The sequence below is a fragment of the Taudactylus pleione genome, unplaced genomic scaffold (genome assembly GCF_031769625.1).
Source record: "Taudactylus pleione unplaced genomic scaffold, aTauple2 ptg000729l, whole genome shotgun sequence".
NCBI lineage: Eukaryota > Metazoa > Chordata > Amphibia > Anura > Myobatrachidae > Taudactylus > Taudactylus pleione.
The window spans coordinates 828292-848079 of record NW_028285131.1 but is presented as its reverse complement, the minus strand read 5'-3'; the positions used below and the strand labels follow the sequence as shown (position 1 = coordinate 848079).

At 42.4% G+C, this 19788-nt stretch overlaps 1 protein-coding gene across 1 annotated transcript in view; it reads right to left on the bottom strand.

Annotated features, from left to right (window-relative positions):
* The window catches only part of IGSF5 (immunoglobulin superfamily member 5), a 50927-nt gene that overhangs the window by 15766 nt on the left and 15373 nt on the right, over nucleotides 1–19788 (bottom strand). Inside the window, exon 5 of the mRNA XM_088456951.1 lies at nucleotides 1747–1771. Coding sequence (XP_088313077.1) covers nucleotides 1747–1771 — 25 coding nt within the window. The remainder of the gene's footprint in view (nucleotides 1–1746; nucleotides 1772–19788) is intronic.

Here is a 19788-nt window from a genome sequence, read left to right as displayed (position 1 = left end):
TGAGTCCTTTTCTACCCAGATTGAGACTTAGGGGCCTATTCATTAAACCTAAAAATTCTCTGGAGATAATTAGCTTTAGAACTCGCATGGAGTTCTAGCTAATTATAGGTGGAATTCATCATTCCACCTCTCCATAAGTATCTTTCCGAAAAGCTGTCATTTTTGCGATGACAGCTTTTCGGGAAATAGATACTTTTCCCTGCCTACACTACCTTATCGCATCTGGAAACAGTGCTGCGCATACGCTGCTACATCTGTAAAACCAGCGCATGCGCAGCACTGCCTACAGATGCGTTAAGTTTGTGTACCCCCCCAACCCCCCTCCCCCCTCCGCTCACCTCCCCCCCCCCCTCGACTTACCTGTCCGCGCAGCAGCCTCCGGCTCCGTCCTGCTGGTCTGTCATGTAGTTTCCCAGCAGACCACATGACAGATCAGAAAAAAAAAAAAACTTTTTTTTTTTTTGTCTAAACTTTCTTGTGCTCTGCTGGGGAGCACACATGACAGACCAGCCTCCGGAGCCTGAGGACGGAGCAGAGCGCCGGAGGGACTCGTCGGGGGACCTGCACACGCGGATACAGGTAAGTGGATTCTGCTATTCGCCACCTCACAGTGGCGAATAGTAACTGCATCAAATTCCGAAAATTGATAATTTTCGGAATTTGGTGAATACCACAATTTCCACATCCCCATACTAATGTACTAATGTATGGGGAGTGTGGAAATTAACGCAGGGGAACTTAGCAAGGAGATATCTGTGATATCTCCTGTGCTAAGTGGCTACATGAATACCAAAATAACGTTATTTAAGGAAAATGTTCTTAAAAACTTTATATTAGTTTTGATGAATAGGCCCCTTTGTCACATGAAGATGTTCAAAGGACACACACCAAATTCATCAGCGTGAGCTAGCAATGTAGCTTTGTTCAGGAGTGTACTAAGGGGTCTATTTACAAAGCAGTGTTAGGAGACAAAGTGAAAAGTGATAAGGAAGTGATAAGGTGCCAACCAATCAGCTCCCAACTGTCATCTCACAGGCTGTGTTTGAAAAATGACAGTTAGGAGCTGATTGGCTGGCACCTTATCACTTTTCACTCTGTCTCCTAACACTGCTTAGTAAATAGACCCCTGTGGGAGAAGGGGGCCCATGTGCAGTCACTGTCTGGGGTCCCTCCTCTCTACATTGTGGCCGGCAGCACACTGAGCGCAGCAGTAGACTCTGGGCAGTAGTCTTTGCCAGAGTCTACTGCGCAGGTTACCGGAGAAATGGCTCGGCGCATGCGCAAAACGCCGGGAAAATGGCGGGAGCAGAACATTACCACACAGCTGTAGCAGATCACGTACTGTACTGTTTGTTGCTTAAAATTTCATGTTGCAGTTTCCCCGTAGAAAACCTGTTCTGGTGTCACATAAATAAGCAGGAGAACATGTTTCCTCGTCTTGTATGAAACACAACAGCGCAAAAAAACATTTCATATTCCTAAGCGACCTTAGAGCAAATATATTTCTCACACACAACGTCAGTATAAATGTCGCCTGTGACACTGCAAAGGGAAATCCACTGGCAGGTCTGCTCCTCTCCTCACTGTCATATTGCCAGCGCTGTATCATAAAATGAACAGAGAGATCTCCTGTGCCTCTGAGATATTATTGCCATATATTTTATAGGAAGCTCATTCTCCTCACTGTAAATTACACCGGCAATACAGTATTTAGTGCTCTCGGCAGGATCACGACAGAGGACTTACCATGCATCACTCTGATAGCTGGTCTCTGCAAGCAGACAGAAACAAATGTCAGGGAACTGATAAAATATATGGACATAATAATAATGCTTGCTATTTGCTAACTGCACAATGGATAAAACAAAAATAATATAGTAATAATAATAATAATAATAAATAAATAAATAATGCTTGCTATTTGCTAACTGCACAATGGATAAAACAAAAATAATATAGTAATAATAATAATAATAATAATAATAAATAATGCTTGCTATTTGCTAACTGCACAATGGATAAAACAAAAATAATATAATAATAATAATAATAATAATAATAATAATAATAATAATAATAAATAAATAAATAATGCTTGCTATTTGCTAACTGCACAATGGATAAAACAAAACATCAGGAGTATTACTTTTTTTAAACTTACCTGTCCGAGGTCCCGCGTCGGGTGTCACTGCTGCTCAGAACACGAAAAAATGTCCACCTCGGCCATTTTCCCGGCGTTCTACGCATGCGCGGTAGACACCGGGCACACTCTAGTGCCCGGAGTATACTAATGTTCTGGTGGTTGGCCAGCCGCATCAGTCGACTGCCAGCCACCAGGGCGAGAGGAGGGGGCCCTGCACGAGGAGTGCACACGTGCCCCCTCCTCTCTTAAAACGCCCCTGGGAGGAAGGTTTAGGTGTATGACACATTAATGTATGACAAAAGGGAGATGAGCGGTGATGATTTTAGTGAAGCAAGTCCATGAGAAAACGGACGTCCGGGCACTTTCTTGGCTTACGCCGTTACAGATATATCACAACAATGGACTTTGGCCCTCATTCAGAGCCACTCGCAAACAGCAGTACGCTCGTTGCGTTCCGATGTTGACTAACCGCGCATGCGTCGGTGTTACACTGCGCATGTGCGTACGGCAGATTGCGAGCTTTTTTTCTCTCGTTCATAAAATAGCGTACAGGAAGTGACATGTCAAATGTGATTGACAGAACAGGGCGTTTTTGGGTGTTGACGGGGGTGGAGATGGAAAAACGCAGGCGTGGCGAGGCGTTTTTGGGGCGTACATACATTAGCAGATGCGAACGTCAAATGTGTTCGGACCGTCACATACGTCACTGGAACATCCTCTTTCCCTTCAAAATGCTCGCACAGTTTAGGGTCTGGATTACTCGACCACATTGGCGATGGCCTTCTCCTCCGTCCCGGGACTCCATGATGTTGCAGCGATTAATCGCGGGTGGTCACAAAAGCAATTAGTGTTGTATTGAAAACCGGCTTGGTATGTGTTTGGAAAGCAGTTTATTGGGATAGCACAAAACCGTACGCAGGTGGAAATCATACCTGCTAATGTAAGGATTACACAATCAATTGGCGTACATTTTTTGGGGTTTTTTTTTGCCTCAATTTGTTGTTTATGGCCTATTGTGACAATAATGTCATCATGTTTTAATTAGCTCCCCTTTTTTTTTTTAATGTGGAATTTGCATCGTTATGTGATTTTTTAAACGTTCCTTCAAGAGGCCTTTTTTTTATACAAATGAAATGGTTTTTTGTGTCCTTTTTTGCCTTTAGGGCCAGGATTAAATGTAACCCATTTGTACAATAATGTCACAATACAATGTCAGATTTTTTTCAAAAATTTATTGTTTAAACACAAACCAATTGGCATAATATTTTTTTTTTTTTTTTTCTGCCAAAGATACTTTTTATCAAAAATAAATAATCAATAACTGATAACATAAACGTACAAAAATAACTTAAAAACATTTCACAAGAAAGGAGAGGGAAGTTTTGACCAGAAAGGAATATGAGCCAAGCACAGAAGGAGTGTGGGAAAAGTCGCCATTGCTGTCACCGTTTTTTCGCCCGTTTGGATGGGGGAGGGTGGGCGCCAGACCGGGTCCGGGATGCCATCGGGCTGGCCTGTCCAGAGGCAGATGTTGTGGCCTCTGGACTAGGCACAGGGCTAGGCACATTTGGAGGATTGGCTGATGTTGTGCCAGAGGTGGAGGATCCTGATGTTCCGGCAGGAAGGGAGGTCGGCTCCACCATGTGCTGGCGAACGAGCTGCTCCAGGGCATCGGCGATGCGGATGTTGGCCCTGGTATTTTCCGCCAGGGCCTGACCAATGGTCACGTTGGCCGCAGCATTTTGCTCCAGGGCCTCAGCCACCCGTATCAGACTGGCGTCCATCCTCTGCAGAATCTCCGTATGGAAATCCGATTTTAAATTGAGTTCTGTGAGGAGGCCCACTGCCTGCGAGGGGGCACGCCCTGGACTGGCTTCTGCAGGGTCCTCAGCCGGATGTACTGGTTCCTCCCCTGCAGAGCCAGCCGAAATTCTGCGGCCAAGGCTTCCCTCTGGAGCAGACTCATCCGCCTGTGTCTCTGTTGGAAAAATGAGAAAAGAGTCACATTAGAATCTACATATTGGCACAATAGCATTTCAGAGTTGGTGACATCACAATACTTACCTGGGCCAACATGAGGAGCCGCAAAGTCTGGCATGTCCGTATCCATGTTGAACACGCCAAACACCTCCACAGGCTGCACACACCCCTGTGCCAGCTCTTCTAAATCCGTCAACTCCAATGACACAGGGGTGGGACCCCCACCTGTCCCCCTTGCATGCCTAGCCCTGTCCGCGAGTTTTTGCTTTAGGCGATATTTGAAGTCGCCCCATCTGTGGGGAAAAATGGAAGCCATTATCCTTTGGTTTAAAATGGGGTTTGTTTTTAGGGGGGGCAAGGGTTTACTTACCGCCGTTTGACATCCCGGGCTAGACGGACATAATCACCCACTCTATTGACAGCAACGGCTACCTCTTCCCACATTCTCCACTTCTGGCTTAGACTCATATTCCTGTCTGCCTGTTGCAGGATGTCCACACACTTCTGGATCAAAACCTCCATCTCCTTTCTTGTGAAATGTGGCTGCCTTTTTTTTTTGCCCGCTTTGGCCGGAATACTGGGCCCAGCAGCCTCTTCCATGTCATCCTCCTCACCTATTTGTGTAAATTTACAGAATTCACAAAATCACAACTTGCCTAATCTTATGTTTCAAATTAATCGTTGATAGAAAATGCATGAAAGACTTACCGCCTGACTCTTGTGCATTTTTTCCCTGGTCTGTCGCCATGTCTGAGGTCCAAACAAGAAATACACCAGAATTTGAATGTGTTTTCGTGACGTATTTATACATGCGTCCTTATTTTGCGGCCGCATCATTGATTGTGCGGCCCTATGATCCCTCCTTAATTTGTGCGGGAAACGAAACACTATTTATGGCTTGGTGTGTCTCAAGTCGAGGTGGCGTTTTTGGATTGTTGGAGGTTATCTTGGCTGGAGTTTATTGATTGCGTAGAAAGGAGTTGGAGGTTGGAGATTCGTTTGTTGGTTAGATTAGCGTTTTTTTTTCCGTTATCTTTGTTGGTTTATATTTTTGGGACCTCGTTTGTTGATTTGGTAAGTTTTGTGAAGTCTAACTTTTGTTCAATTGTTGTTTCATTGTGTTTCGTATATTTTGTAATTTTTGGATACCTAATTTATTCTATTTTAGATTTTGTTTATTTTCGACCCCAAAGACCTTTTGATTTTGCATCTTAGATATTTGCTCTTGGTAAGTCCATTTTTTATCTTGTATTAGCGAACTAATTAGCGCATTTTTAGTAGTTACTCTTGTGACTTGTATTAGCGAACTAATTAGCACATTTTTAGTAGTTACTCTTGTGACTTGTATTAGCGAACTAATTAGCACATTTTTAGTAGTTACTCTTGTGACTTGTATTAGCGAACTAATTAGCGCATTTTTAGTAGTTACTCTTGTGACTTGTATTAGCGAACTAATTAGCGCATTTTAAACAGCTTAATAATCATTCTAACTTTTTGATGGTTTAGCTTTCGCTTTTTGAGCCAACATTTCGACCCGTTTTGATGTACTGTGTTAAATGTCGCTTTGCGGTTTTGCTAAATGGGTGTTTGGCATATTTGAACTTTGGTCTAGCACAAAATGTATCAACAAAAATGCACAGAGTGAAATGTGTCAAGTAATTTTGTTGTTTATTTTCAGTTTGGACGTATCATGACAATACCCCGGCATGTAAGCAGCAATGGATGGTATCATCAAGCTAAGTTGTTTTAATATAGTTTTGGGGTGGGTCAAAAGCCTTACTTTGAAATTTTTGAATTTCAGGTTGATCTGGGGCGGATTGTTCTGGCCATGCTCCCGGAAGCCGACCAACCTCAATCTCATCCCAGGCGTAGGCATCGTAGGCATGCAAGGCCCCAGATATTTCGAACACGTGTCACCCTTTTTGGAATGCCCGATGATGAGGTTTTAAGACGCTACCGTCTACCTCCCAAAATCATCATAGACACTCTCTCATTAATAGAAAGTGATCTTGAGCGGCAAATTGACAGTCCAACAGCAATACCACCACTGACGCAATTTATGGCGGTGTTACATTTCTGTGCCTCAGGATCGTTTCAAACAACGGTGGGAATAGTGGCGGGCATCTCCCAATCCTCCTTTTCCCGGATCCTGAGGGCAGTGATGGAGGCACTTTTCAAGCACCTCCATCATTTTATTCAAATGCCTTTGGATATGGGTGCCCTTAGTGTGGCCAAGGCCAATTTTTACCAAATAGCTGGCTTCCCACACATCATAGGGGTTGTGGATGGTACTCACATACCACTTCAGCCTCCAGCACGGCTGGAGGCAATATTTAGAAACAGGAAACACTATCACTCCCTGAATGTAATGGTGGTATGTGATGCCTCCCTCCAGATCCAGTCCCTGAATGCTAAGTTACCAGGAAGTGCACATGACTCCTTCGTCATCCGGCAATCAGGGATATGGCAGAAATTAACCAACCTACAAGCTGGTGATGCGTGGCTTCTGGGTAAGTGGAGACCTTTAGTACATAACAATGTTAAGCTTGATACACAGTGTTCCTGATGTTGTCTCTTATTTTTCACAGGAGACAGTGGATACCCTTGCATGTCCTGGCTGCTCACTCCTTATTTGGCTCCCACACCAGGCCCACAAAGTGAGTATAATTCCGCACTTACAGCCACCAGGCAAGTGGTGGAGCGCTGTATCGGCCTTTTAAAAGGCCGATTCAGATGCCTCCACCGCTCTGGTGGCGAGCTCATGTATTTGCCGGATATGGTGTCGAAAATTGTGGTCCTGTGTGGGATATTTCACAACATTGCCATAAGGAGTGGTGTCCCAATGCAGCCAGAGGATGCCTTACCTGAGGATGGCCCCCCCGAGGTTGGTCGGAGGTCAGTATGTGGGGGGGCCATACGCGATGATGTGGTGGCCAGATTTTTTAGGTAAGTTTGACCCAAACTACAGTGTTTATACCTAATGTGTTTGTGTTTGTTTGCGAACATCTAATTTTATTTATTTTTTTTTCACCATCTTCTGTTTGTTCACATAATCTTTGCCACTCCAACGCTCACTACTTCCTGCTACCCTTACCAAACCTGGATCTGGTGATTTTGTCCATATATTCTGGAACCCATATCGCAACGCCATGTTTGTGGAATCATGTTGGCATGGTCCTTCGTCAACCAGTTCTTGATTGTTTTTTTTAATTAAATATTTTATTTGTATGTGTTGTATTTGAGATTATCACTGTTTTTTGTTTTTGGGACTGACCACTTTGATTTCTCATTTATGTTGTGAATAAATGTTTGGAGAGTGAAATGGTCTTCCTTTTTTTGGACGTTAACAGCAAGTGTAACCAGGTTAACACACCTTACATTTGACTAAGGGGTAATCCAGTACTGACACCAGTTGATGTAAACTGAAATATGTTTGCAGGTTCCCAACCCACACCAAAAGGAAGCCTGTCCAAACCTTTGGATTTTGAAGATTGGCCTAAGCAGCTTGCACACCAACTAGGAACCTGTAAAATGGCGAAATATCTAATTGACACTACACCCAAAAAGGGAAATGACATTGTTACTGTTATGTGTTTCTTGTGGCTGTTTAAAATACAAATACAAAATACAATCTAACTTTTAAAAAAGGGAAATCCTTGCAGGAACAGTCTACTTATGTCAGGGAAAACTATTTTTGTTTTTGAAAAAAATAATGAGCCAGAACGTATATTAGAACTACAAAATTTATTTACAAAACGAAAATAAACAAAAAAAACTACTGGCGAAGGATGCCAGACAGCCGGTCAAGGGCCACAAGAATGCCAATGACATGTTGGCGCATCTGGCCAACACAATCGTCCACCTCTTGTCGACGCCTCTGTTCCTCTGTGGGTGAGAAAAGTGTGTGGATTAATAAAACAATAGGGAATCCACATTAAAAAAACAAAAACACAACGAAATCACTCCTAAACCAAAAAAAGAAAAACCAAAACAAAAAGGGGGTGCTGCCAAAAATACAAGGCCTATGTACAAATTCACACAGGTGTGATATGTGTATGTTGAAATCAGCAGGAAGAGGTAAAGGCAAACTGCTAAATCACCAAAAGTAAACCAAACAAGCACGAATAAAGGCACGACACATGATTACATACAAACAGTTTGTGGTTAAAAAAAATGAGAAAGAAAAACATACCGGGAGCCAAAACGGGAGCTCCGGAAGTCCCTCCATGTTCCTCCTCGGAGGAGCCTTCATTCCCCAAAGAACGGGGAGGGGTAATGATGGACTCCGGGGAGGGGGTAATTGGAAGAGGGGTGGGTGGAGGAGAGGGGGAAGTGGGACGGAGGGGAAGGAGGCCCGACAGTTCCGGGAGAGGGTCTGGGAAGGCTGGGGAGGAGTGGGGTATAGGGGAAATATTTGGGGTGGAGTGTTGGCTGGGGGTTGGGGATAGTGGCCGGGAACGCCGTCTGGCCGGACGGTGATGGCGTAGTCTTGGCTGTCCTCCTAAAATATGTCAAACAAATTGAGGTTAGTTTCTGGGCAAATCCGGGGCACAAATAAAAAAAAAAAAACCAGCAACAAAAAACATGCAAAAAGGAGTAGAATGAAAAAAACAGAAATAGAGGGAAAACAAGCACACGCTGATATGAGGACAAATAATTAATAGGACAGACAGGAAAACATGCACACGCAGATATGAGGACAAATAATTAATAGGACAGACAGGAAAACATGCACACGCAGATATGAGGACAAATAATTAATAGGACAGACAGGAAAACATGCACACGCAGATATGAGGACAAATAATAAATAGGACAGACAGGAAAACATGCACACGCAGTTTGCCCCACAAACACAAACATGAAAACCACAATACATAACACTTACTTTCAAGGATCTGCATGCGAAAGCATGCCAGCAAGCGGGGCGTTCGCCGTTGCAGGTCTGACCACCTGCGCTCCAGCTGCCCGATGTTGCGGCGTGAACCCAACGACCGCAGGCGGGACCGTGCCTCCGCATACGCGGAGCGCTTCTGCCGGTTGGTGATGGGTGGAGGCTGGCTGGTGATCTGCCTATCCATCACCTCCGTAAGCACCAGCAGCTCGCGCCTGGTGAATGCGGAGGCTCTCATGATGGCAATGGAGTTTTTCATACAAAACATTTTTGATAAAGTGTGGCAAAAATTTCTGATTGGCTAATGTATTTTGGAAATTAACAGGAGCAATTTTATTGGTTAGTGTATGAGTCATGTGTTCAACAGGGCCAGAAATCTCTGGAGAGTTATGATAGGCTTGATGCAGTGACATGCGTTTGCAAATTTAAATAAAGAAATGAACCCCGGAAAATATGCGGGGATCCACAGCAATAGTACAATTGTTTAATTGTGGTTCACATGTTTTTTGAACAATAAAAGCGAATGTTCCATCCGTACGTATTCTGCGGGTAAACACAAACACGGACAAGAGTAAAGTTTCTTGCATTGTGTTGAAAAAAAAAAAAAAATTAAGCTAATTGATACATTGATTGGCATGATACGATTGAGGGAGGTAGGCAGAATAAAGGAGCAGGTAATCGACATCTGACAAGGCCACTTCCGGTTTCACTTGTGCGTGCGTTCCCTTCAAGCCATTTCGGGGATGTACGCTCGCTATTTCGCACGCTCGTTAGTTAGAGGAGGGGTCGCCTGAGTTTAGGGAGGAATTTTAGATGCGAACGAAAATACGAGCGAGCCATTGAATTTAAATAATTTTGTACGTACGCCTAACGTACGTGCGCCCGCTTGCGAGTGGGTCTGAATGAGGGCCTTTATTTTATACCATGTAGAGATTGATACGTATTATCCAGTTTCTCCAGAAAAATTGATGTAAGCCCTGTGATTCCTCAAACCAAATTTCAGTTTTTCTCTTTTTTTTACTGTTCCTATTTTATTTATGTGAAAAACGATTCTTTAATTTTAAACGTGTTCAATTCCCGGTACGAGTCTACTCGGGCATGACAATAAATACAGCACAGGGATAGACACTTAACATGGCCGGAGTTGACCTAAGTGGAGGCTGTTATTCTCATGGACAATTTTATGTGGCCCTTTTGCGCTTCTCGTCACAACTAAATCTATACGTGTTGACAACAGGAGGAAAACCGTCAATGTCGTCTACAAGGCAATCACCGTAAATTCAAAATTGCCCCAGAGCAAAGCAGGGGTGGGTCACTAGTTTATTTACATGATTAAAACAAAGGTCCACAGTGGCTGTTGGAAATTATGTGTGTGCAGGTGTTGATATTGCAGAATTATGTAAGCCCACACCAGCGGATGACTCCAACTATGATCAGCCCAGTTACTTAACCAATGGTGTTGGTTTATTGATACATAGTAGGTACAGCTGTACTCACTGTTACATACACACTGGTGAAGGAGCGGAGCAGGGTTTCATACAGTTCACCAGCCAGTGTGTGTATGCTGCTTGTATTAACCAGGTTCTTTCTAGGAACTACTGTCTTCCACCAGGTCACTCTACACAGTGCAAAGACAAGGTTGCCCCTGCACATGCTCAGTAGTAATCTCGCCGGCCATCTTGGAACAGGGCATGAACCTTCCCAGAAGTGACAGGAAGACTGGAGTCTGCACAGTGACACACTACTCTTTCAACAATGCCTACGAATTGTAGCATAACATATCAACTTAATACATGATACAGAATAGGGGAAGGGACAAGCTGAAAGCAAACAGCATAAGAAATCCTGAGTACTGAGACATAAGCACAATGTGTAGACAATTAAGGGGTGACATAGAACTGGGCAGAAGGTCAAAGAGAAGGGAGCGCAGGGGGACTAGATGGAGTAGACAGGGCTATCTGAGGATTGAGGGTCCTGTCTGTAAGAGCTTGTAAGAGTGTAGTTGTGGAAGGAGGATAGTGGGGGATTAGTTAGGTGGTGGTCTTTGAGGACAATATGAGTCTATAGGAAGCATGCAAAGCATTGGAGGCACAATCTGTGGGCGAGGGAGTGTGGACTTGATAAACAGAGGAGAGCATAGTGTTGTCAACAAATATGTAGAGGAGAGGATTGGATGGGTAGGGAGGGAAGACAATGAGTTACGTTTTGGATATTGTAAGTATGAGAAAGTGTTGTCACATCCAGAAGTGGCTGGTAGAGTTGAGGTTTTCTGATCACTGAAACACAATGACTGTGTACTGCAAAATGCCCTGGTTTGGCACATTGTGCCTAGTTGGCCTGCATATATTACAACTAGAGATGTGCGCTGAGCCCCGTGTTTTGGTTTTTTGATCTGGATTCATCTTCGTGTTTTGGTTTTGCAAAACCACCCTAAAGTGTTTTGGTTTTGGATCTGGATAAAAAAATTAATAGATAAAACGTTTTTAAAAACAATTAAAATGATGTAATTTATGCAATCCAAAACCCGAAATTTGGATTCAAAATCCGAATTCCGAAACACAAAAAGATCAGGACAGCGACTCAGATTTACCCAGATTCACAAAATTCGGGTGTATTTGGATTTCTGGAGAACCGAATCGCACATCTCTAATTACAACAAGGTACTGACTAACTCTTCTCTCTGGAAACACAACTCACGCTGTCTGAGTGGCAATAACATAAATCACCTGAAGCCACAAAATGTCATGCATGCAATCTAGCATTCTAGGGATAGGGACCCAAAAATAAATGTTGCGTGGGAATCAGGCCCCGGTAATTCCCCCATAGTAAAATCTCAGCGGGTGTCCAGCTTGGAGTCTCCCTGTGGCGCTGGGCTGGAGGTCACTGGCGCCGGGTGCAGCGGCTTACCCGATGTACGTGCACCTCCGGCCCCCCTAGTTGCGACCCTGGTGGGAATGAACTCTGATGTTCCCCTTAGGTTATGACTAGAATAGAATGCTGCAGGGGACCTGTGATGTCACACCCACGTGACCCAGCATGAAAGGGGGAGGGGCGGGAATGCTAACGGGGGACCAAAAGTGTACACTCACCACAAATATTTATTCCCCCTGTATGCCCTCGTGGATGGTAACGCAGGAGGGGTCCAGCCCTCCTGCAGCGGTCACGGGGTTGATACGTCACAGAGATCCTTTTTTTTCTGCACATAGCATCTAGCATCAACCATTCCCCTTACTCTATCAGCAGGAAGTGCAAAGCAACTGCCAGCCAGGAGGCAGATAGGACGGCTGGTGACAGTTGAGAGTAAGGTGTCACTTGGGGCCCTTTAAATGTTTCCATGGGGCCTACCAGTGTTTAGTTACAGCAACCCAGAGTTGGACGATGTTGAGAAGCATTTTTGCATTGTTCATTTTTAAGCACAAATCCAAATGAGGTCTAAAAGTAGTGAAATATAATATTGGATATTTTGCATGTACTATGTATTCATTAGCTTACGTTTCCTGTAAACGAACATTTGTCTAATAGCAAATGTATTATAATTAAGTCTTAATCACCTCTATGGCTTTGCTGAACGATGTGTTTTTATGCACAATTAAACATAATGCTAACGTATAATACATTGTAAATCTATATACATTTTGTTCCATACATGAGATTGGAAATGAGTTGTTAGTAAGCACAGATCAGAGCCCACTCTTTCATGTTTCAATAAGACTTATTTTCAGTCATTATTTATAAATTTGTTTTAGTCCTTTGTTGAACAATTGCTTTATGTCTTATTCGTGAAATAGTGCCCTGAATAATAGTCGGTTGACTGTAAAACCATTTGGCTGTATTTCTGATATTTTTTGAGAAAAAACATAACATGAATGTATCCCTTTCCCTTTACTTATAAAAGTGTCTGATAAATGATAATGGATTTCAATTTACATGTATTTTAAAAAGTAGAATAATCTAATGTGAAAGCAACCACTGTGTTGTATATGGTGCATTGTGACATTCAAAAATACAATAAATATATAATTTCAAAGGTAACATACTCCCTTATCCTGCACGGATATGCCCTAATATATCAGGCTCGCTCAATGAGCACCACTTTAGGACGACCTCCTTCGTCAAATTAATATTATTATTTTTTCCTCATGCAATAATGCTGCCCCTCATCACAGCAAAGAGAGCCCTTAAAAATTAGAGATCTGCAGTTCGGTTCTCCAAAAATCCGAATCCACCCAAATTTTGTAAAACCGGGTAAATCCGGGTCGCGGTTCTGATCTTTTGTGGTTCGGAATTCAGATTTTATATACGAATTACGGGTTTTGGAAGCCATAAATTATATGATTTTAGCTGTGTTTTAAAACTTTTTATCTATTAAAAAAAATCCAGATCCAAAACCAAAACACTTGAGGGTGGGTTTGCAAAACCAAATCCAGATCCAAAACCAAAACACGGGGGCCGGCGCACATCACTATTAAAAATGCACTTTCACCATCCTAATATCCCATTTCATTCACACTGCAAAATAAAATTTGGTTAATGCCAGAATCCACCAGCACAGGAGCTCTGCATTGTACCTTTCAAAGAATGCCCTGGCTACTCTAATTTACCTTTGCCAGCTGCTGCTCCTTTGCAAATGCTGGAACAGATCTCAAGGGAGCTAAGCAGGAGACGTCCATCTCCCATTGTGTCACTCTTACACAGTGACAAGATGGTGCTTCACATGCACCATATTGACTATAGTGGCCATTTTGGAACAGGTAATGAAGCCTCCTTGGAGGAACAAAATGGAGTCTGTATAGTAGCACACTTCCTTATCAACCCACCCCCCACCACCACCACCTGCCCTCGCTGCAAGCTTCTCCATGTTACACAAACATTACATTTCAGTTTTTCCGTAGCAGCTTCAAAGGGGTACAGGGTTAATCACATAAAAAAAATACATATCACATGACCTTAGTATGGTTTTCTTGGTAGATATATCAGCAAGAGTCCATCACTGACGGCATAGGCCATATCAACAGTCCTTTGACTCAAAAACTCAGGACTGCTGTCACTGCCACAATTCTTGAAGTCTTTCACACTTGTGAATATTAAATCTTGCAAAGCCTATCTTGGATTTCCACTCAAACCAATTGGATCTTGACTTTGGCTTCTGGAAATCCTGAAGCTCACTGAATGCAATATTTGCAAATGCCACATCATACCTCTTAGGTGGTCTGCCAATATTTGATCTTGCAGAAGACATTTTCTGTGGTTGAACTTCCATGCTGGTAGCCTCTATTTAGGGTACATCTCCAGCAGTGACACATACTTGTTTTGCATATCAACTTCTAGCTTTTCTCTAACTTGCCATGTTTCTTTGAATATAACATCTCTGGACTTGACAAGGTTTTTGATAGTTGAATTCCATAATCTGTAGTCTTTACTCTCATGGCAGTAGCCATGCATGAAGTATTTTACTGATTTTGAATTCATCTTGAATCTTCTTTATTTTGCTACATGTACATAGGCAGTACTTCCAAAAGTTGTGAGATGTCTTACAATTATTTTCTCTTTGACCAGGCTTCAATAGGTGTGTTATGTCCTTTAGGGCAACTGTATGAGAATGATTTGTGAGATAAACTACTGTGGACATGGCTTCCACCCAAAACTGTTTGTCTGGGTCTGCATCCTTAAGCATACATCTTGCTTTCTCTACTAGTGTACAGTTAGCTCATTCACTAACACTATATTGCTCAGGAGCATAGGCAATGGTCAATTGATGTTCTATTCCACATTTTCTTAGAAAATATTTAACCTCTTTGTTTATGTATTCTTCAATGACATAAGCCTCTGACCAGTTTGATTTTCTACAAGTCTTTTGTAGTCTGCAATTTTCTTTGCTACTTCAGATTTCGCTTAAAGTATATGTGTGTCATTTTTGTCATCTATGAATGTCACAAAGTATCTGTTACTGATTTTATTTCCATTGGACCATATACATCTGAATGTACTATCTCAAGTGGTGCTGTAGCTCTGTTTGTTGTCTAGGGAAATAGTTAACAATATTTTTTCCTGCTATGCAGCTCTCACATATGGGTTTCTCTGTGTTAGTCACTGACATTTCTGTGACCATTCCGTTCTGTATCTTTTGAACACTGTCATACCCAAGGTAATCAACTCTTCTATGCAAGAGTTCCAGTGACTATGACTCAGGTGTCATCGTTGCTTAACAGTGCTTTGTATCTAGGATGTGCCTGTAGCTGTTACGGTCTCTTTTCAATTTCTCACAATGAACTTTCCTCTAGAAAAGTGAACTCTGTGTCCTTTCTATTCTAGGACACTGCTATCTATAAGATGTATCCCATTCTGGTACACAAAGCATGTTTCAGATTCAGGCTGCATTTAATTGTTTCAACTTTTGCAGCTGTAAGCAGTTGGTTGCCAAGCCCTTTGATCGTGATAAGGTTACATGTGACTAACCTGGTGAACCATTCTTCATTGTACCTGAATTGCCTTCTTGCACCTGAATTGATATACCAGCAATCCTTTCTGCTGCTATCTGTAACACTCAAGACTGATTCTTCTTTGCGATTGTATTTCTTGCATTGCATAGAATTCACACTGTTTTTCTAGCACTCAAATGCTTTGTCACCTTTTTTGACAATTGTAATACTTATACTTGATCTTGTAAGTTTTTCACTATTTGTGTGTAATGCAGTAGACTCAGCACTTAACTCATATGATACACATTCTTGGAATTGCAGCAACTTTCTGTGGTTAACTTTGCTGTGTTTGCTTCCAATGCCACAATCAGGAAGACAAATTCTGGTGTCAAGTTCTGTAGCATTGCTGTAGCAATCTCTTCATCATCTACTTGCACTCCAACAGACAATAGTTGCTGAGATACAGACATCATTCTGTCAATATAATCACTCATACTACTGCATTCACATAACGTGGTATTTTATAATACACATCTTAAATGTATTATTCTCATGAGACCTCCACCTTGGTACACTGGGCCTGATTCAGAGCCGGTCACTAGCCGGGTCTCGCGCATGCGCGCAACGGAGCAGCCTCCGTCGTGTGCATGCGCACTAGGGCACCATCGACCCGCTTGCGAGTGCTCAGCGCTCGCGAGCAGGTCTGAATCAGGCCCACTGTCTGCAGTGCTGGCCACATGTTATTTGCTGACTCCTTTCCATGTATAATAATGTACACATGTTGCTTAACACTTAAGCCTATGGTTCCTATGTTTCTTACAACATCATCTGGGCTTGGACTTGTTCCTGGGCCAACTGTGACCTTCCACAACCTTTCATGCTTTAATAGCATTTCCATACTTGCAGGCTGTTGTGTAATTTTCTGAACTTTTCAGTTTTATAAATCCCATCATGGGTGTAGCTCCTGTGCTTACATTTATTGCAGCCATATTTATGCAGCTTCTGTACACTAATTAGTATCTGTACTGACACACTGTGCTGGAAACACTCTGTGCTGTCTTCACTCTGTTTTATGCAGCTTCTGTGTACTGACTAGCTTCTGTGCTGACAGACTGCACTGGAAACACTCTGTGCTGTCCTCACTCTATGTCCTGTCGCAGTCTGTGTCTTGTGTGTGACTAAGATGCCGCCTATGTACTGCTTGGGGACTTTAATACTTTACACTTTTGTGCCTGGACCCATAAGCTTTTAGAAATGTGTACACGTGCAGTGGTATGGCGGAGTTATGTACACACCAGCGGATGCCTTATCTCTACAGATAGCCAAGATGCTTAACCAGTGGGATGGTTTATTAGACGATAGGTGACGTACAGCCATACTCACTGTGATACACTGGTTGTAATGGAGAGGAGTGGTATGTGATACAGCTCACCAGCTGGTGAGTGTATACTTCTAGCGGGTAGCGGTGCTAGATGCTGGACCAGAGGTGATAGAGGTAATATCCCTAGGTCTCAGAGGAACTAATTGGGAGACATCTTGGTGCCGCACGTGTGCAGTACTGACCTAGGCGGCCGAAGCCATCCCTGCAGAAACTAAATGGAGTCTTTGCAGTAGTCCCTTATCAAAAATTTTGAGTCAGATGCAAACCATGCCCCATGCACAAAAAACTCTGAAAACCCAGATGCCGCATGAATTACCCTGAGTGTAGGCACAAAGGTGCTATTGTGATCAGCTCAGATGACATCAGAAGATGGACGGCAAAGTGATGGGCATTCCTGGTCAATGACTGGGAGTTGGCTTAAATTGAGTGTAAAAAAATTCCATCTCATGGGCGTGTTATGGGAGCGGCGCAGGTGTGTCAGTGATAGGGACTGCGTTCTCAGACATGCCGTCTCTTCCACAGAGGCCATGCTCACACGGAGGATCCCTCACTGGCACTCACCACTTACACATGCATGGTCAGTAGACTGCACATGTACAGAACTACTCCTGATGGTATTAGCGGTCTGTTACCAGTGGTGAAATAGTTAATTTCTACATAGGCATATAAGTTGTAAGTTGTAACACACATATATACCCCTTGCTAGGCCTCTTTGAGGTTTGAAATGAGATTGTCTTAATACAGTTGCTGTTTTACCATAGAATGGTCAAATTACCTTTTGGGGTCAAAGAAGACATAAATTGAGGCCTAGCTCCCACCTGCCATTTCTACAACTATAAGTATAATGAGCCATTCATAGCCTACATGTTCTTATCAGTAGTGAACCACATTCCACTCTAAGATTTGTAGAGATGCTATGCATTATGGGTAATTAACAGTGATGTCCAGACTCTATACAAAGGAGCCTTGAAATAGAGTTCATCTCCAGACATTAGGATACGTCATTACTGTATTCTCTTTGTCTGAACATCTTAGTGCTTACGGAGCATGTGCAATAGAGAAAAGTTTGGTCAATGCTATGCTGGACCAATGAGTGCTTGATACCTAGCACTGTATGTAATTGATATGGGCTTAATATCCGGAAAGCCAACACCCCAGACTAGGGTATAAAAACCAGAGGTACACAAAGGACCCATTAGCTCATGTATGGACCTAAGACTCTGCAGTAGAGGTGCCTGCAATGTAAATTGAATTATCTGGGCGTTGGAAAACGAGGGCTCCCCAGAGAGAAGATAAGATGAAGTACATCTTATGCTGAAGATGATGATTTACCGGTGTCATCTGAATACATAGACAAAAGTTGAGTATACTCTATACTTTGTATGTTGTTTGTTTATTGTTTGTTTGTTACTTGTAAATAAAGTGTGTTCATTTGTACTCACTCATATTGGTCACATGTGTACTATTTCATTCCGATCAGAACGAAACCCACCGTTATGCACTTGGTGTCGAGAAGTGGGATCGGAAGGGTTAATTAGTTTGTGACCAATTGACTGATTCTGTAAAAAAAAGTGCAAAATGATGTTTTGTTTTTTCTCTGCTGACCTGTATATTGCATTGTGTATGTTTTCTCTGTCTCATTCCTATGAGAAAAAAGATGGTGATTTAGCTTAAATCACATTGTATGTTGTTTTGTCTTTTTCTTTAAAAAAAAAAAGAAAATTGAGAAAAATGTTTTGCAAATTTTTGAAACATGTGAAAAATGCCAAGGATAGATTACAGAATAAATTGGTGAAATTTCAGAAATGTGTTAAAAATTCTCTGATTAATCCAACATGTTTGGGGACGTCTTTACAATGTAGTGATATGAGGTTTTTGAAAGCAAATGATTTTGCATCAGATGATGAAGTTTTGCAATTATGTGTTCCTGAGATTTCTCAAAGTTTGCCTTTAAAAAATTCCATAGGGAGGGGGAGGGAATCCTCACAAGCAAGAGTTGAGATGTCAGCTAGCGCAGATATAAGTGCTGATTTATTACACACAGAAAGTGTAGAAATTTGTGAGCTTGAAATACAAAGAGAAGTGTGTGAAGTTACGCAGAAAGAACTTGAAACAGAAATTAAACAATGTATTCACACTACAGAATATGTATTTGATCAGACCAGTGATTGTGTGATTAAATTTTCTGATTTTACAAAATGTGAACAAAATGTTGAAATCCATGAATGCAGGGAATATGTCCAGAAATCAGAGTCAAAATTGAATGCAAATGAGGTTTCTGATAACATGCCATTGGTTAGTGATACTCTTGAGGTGAATGATGGTATGCTTGAATTGTCTAGGACTGTCCCGTTTGCTATTCACTGTGAACTGATTGAAAAAAAAGATGTGTTTGCATGGCCATTCAGAGGGGTGTTGCTAAGTGAAGGGGTGGTGATGATGCCTTTTGCCTTGCCCAATGAGACATGGGCATTGCCCAAAGCCAAGGGGTGGGAAATGGGCAGGATTTCAGTTAATGACCATGCCCCTGAGACTGAAGACTTCCCCCATGACAACATTACTTTTACATGGCATGATCAACGTGTCATTGTTGAATTTAAAAATGCAAAAAGTGAACAAGATGTGTTTTCTGATGAAACATCCATTGCAAATGATGTTTATGGTTTACTTGTTCATTGTGAAGGAGGGGTTGGTGGGTACACACTGACTAACCACAAGGGGCATTCATGCAGTACAGACACACTGACTGTGGGTTTGTGTATTGACAAAGTTGCAGATTTTGTGTTTGGTAATGAAATTCGCATCCCAGTGTATTTCCTTACAAAGCCTTACCAGCCAAAGGTTTTGAAGCAGCTGAAAGACACACAGTTGCTAACGACAACGGCAGAAACTCTCATGCTAATTAAGGAGATCAAAGCACTACTTGCTGGCCGAGTGAAATTTAAGCCAATGTTTGAACTGTCCATACTGG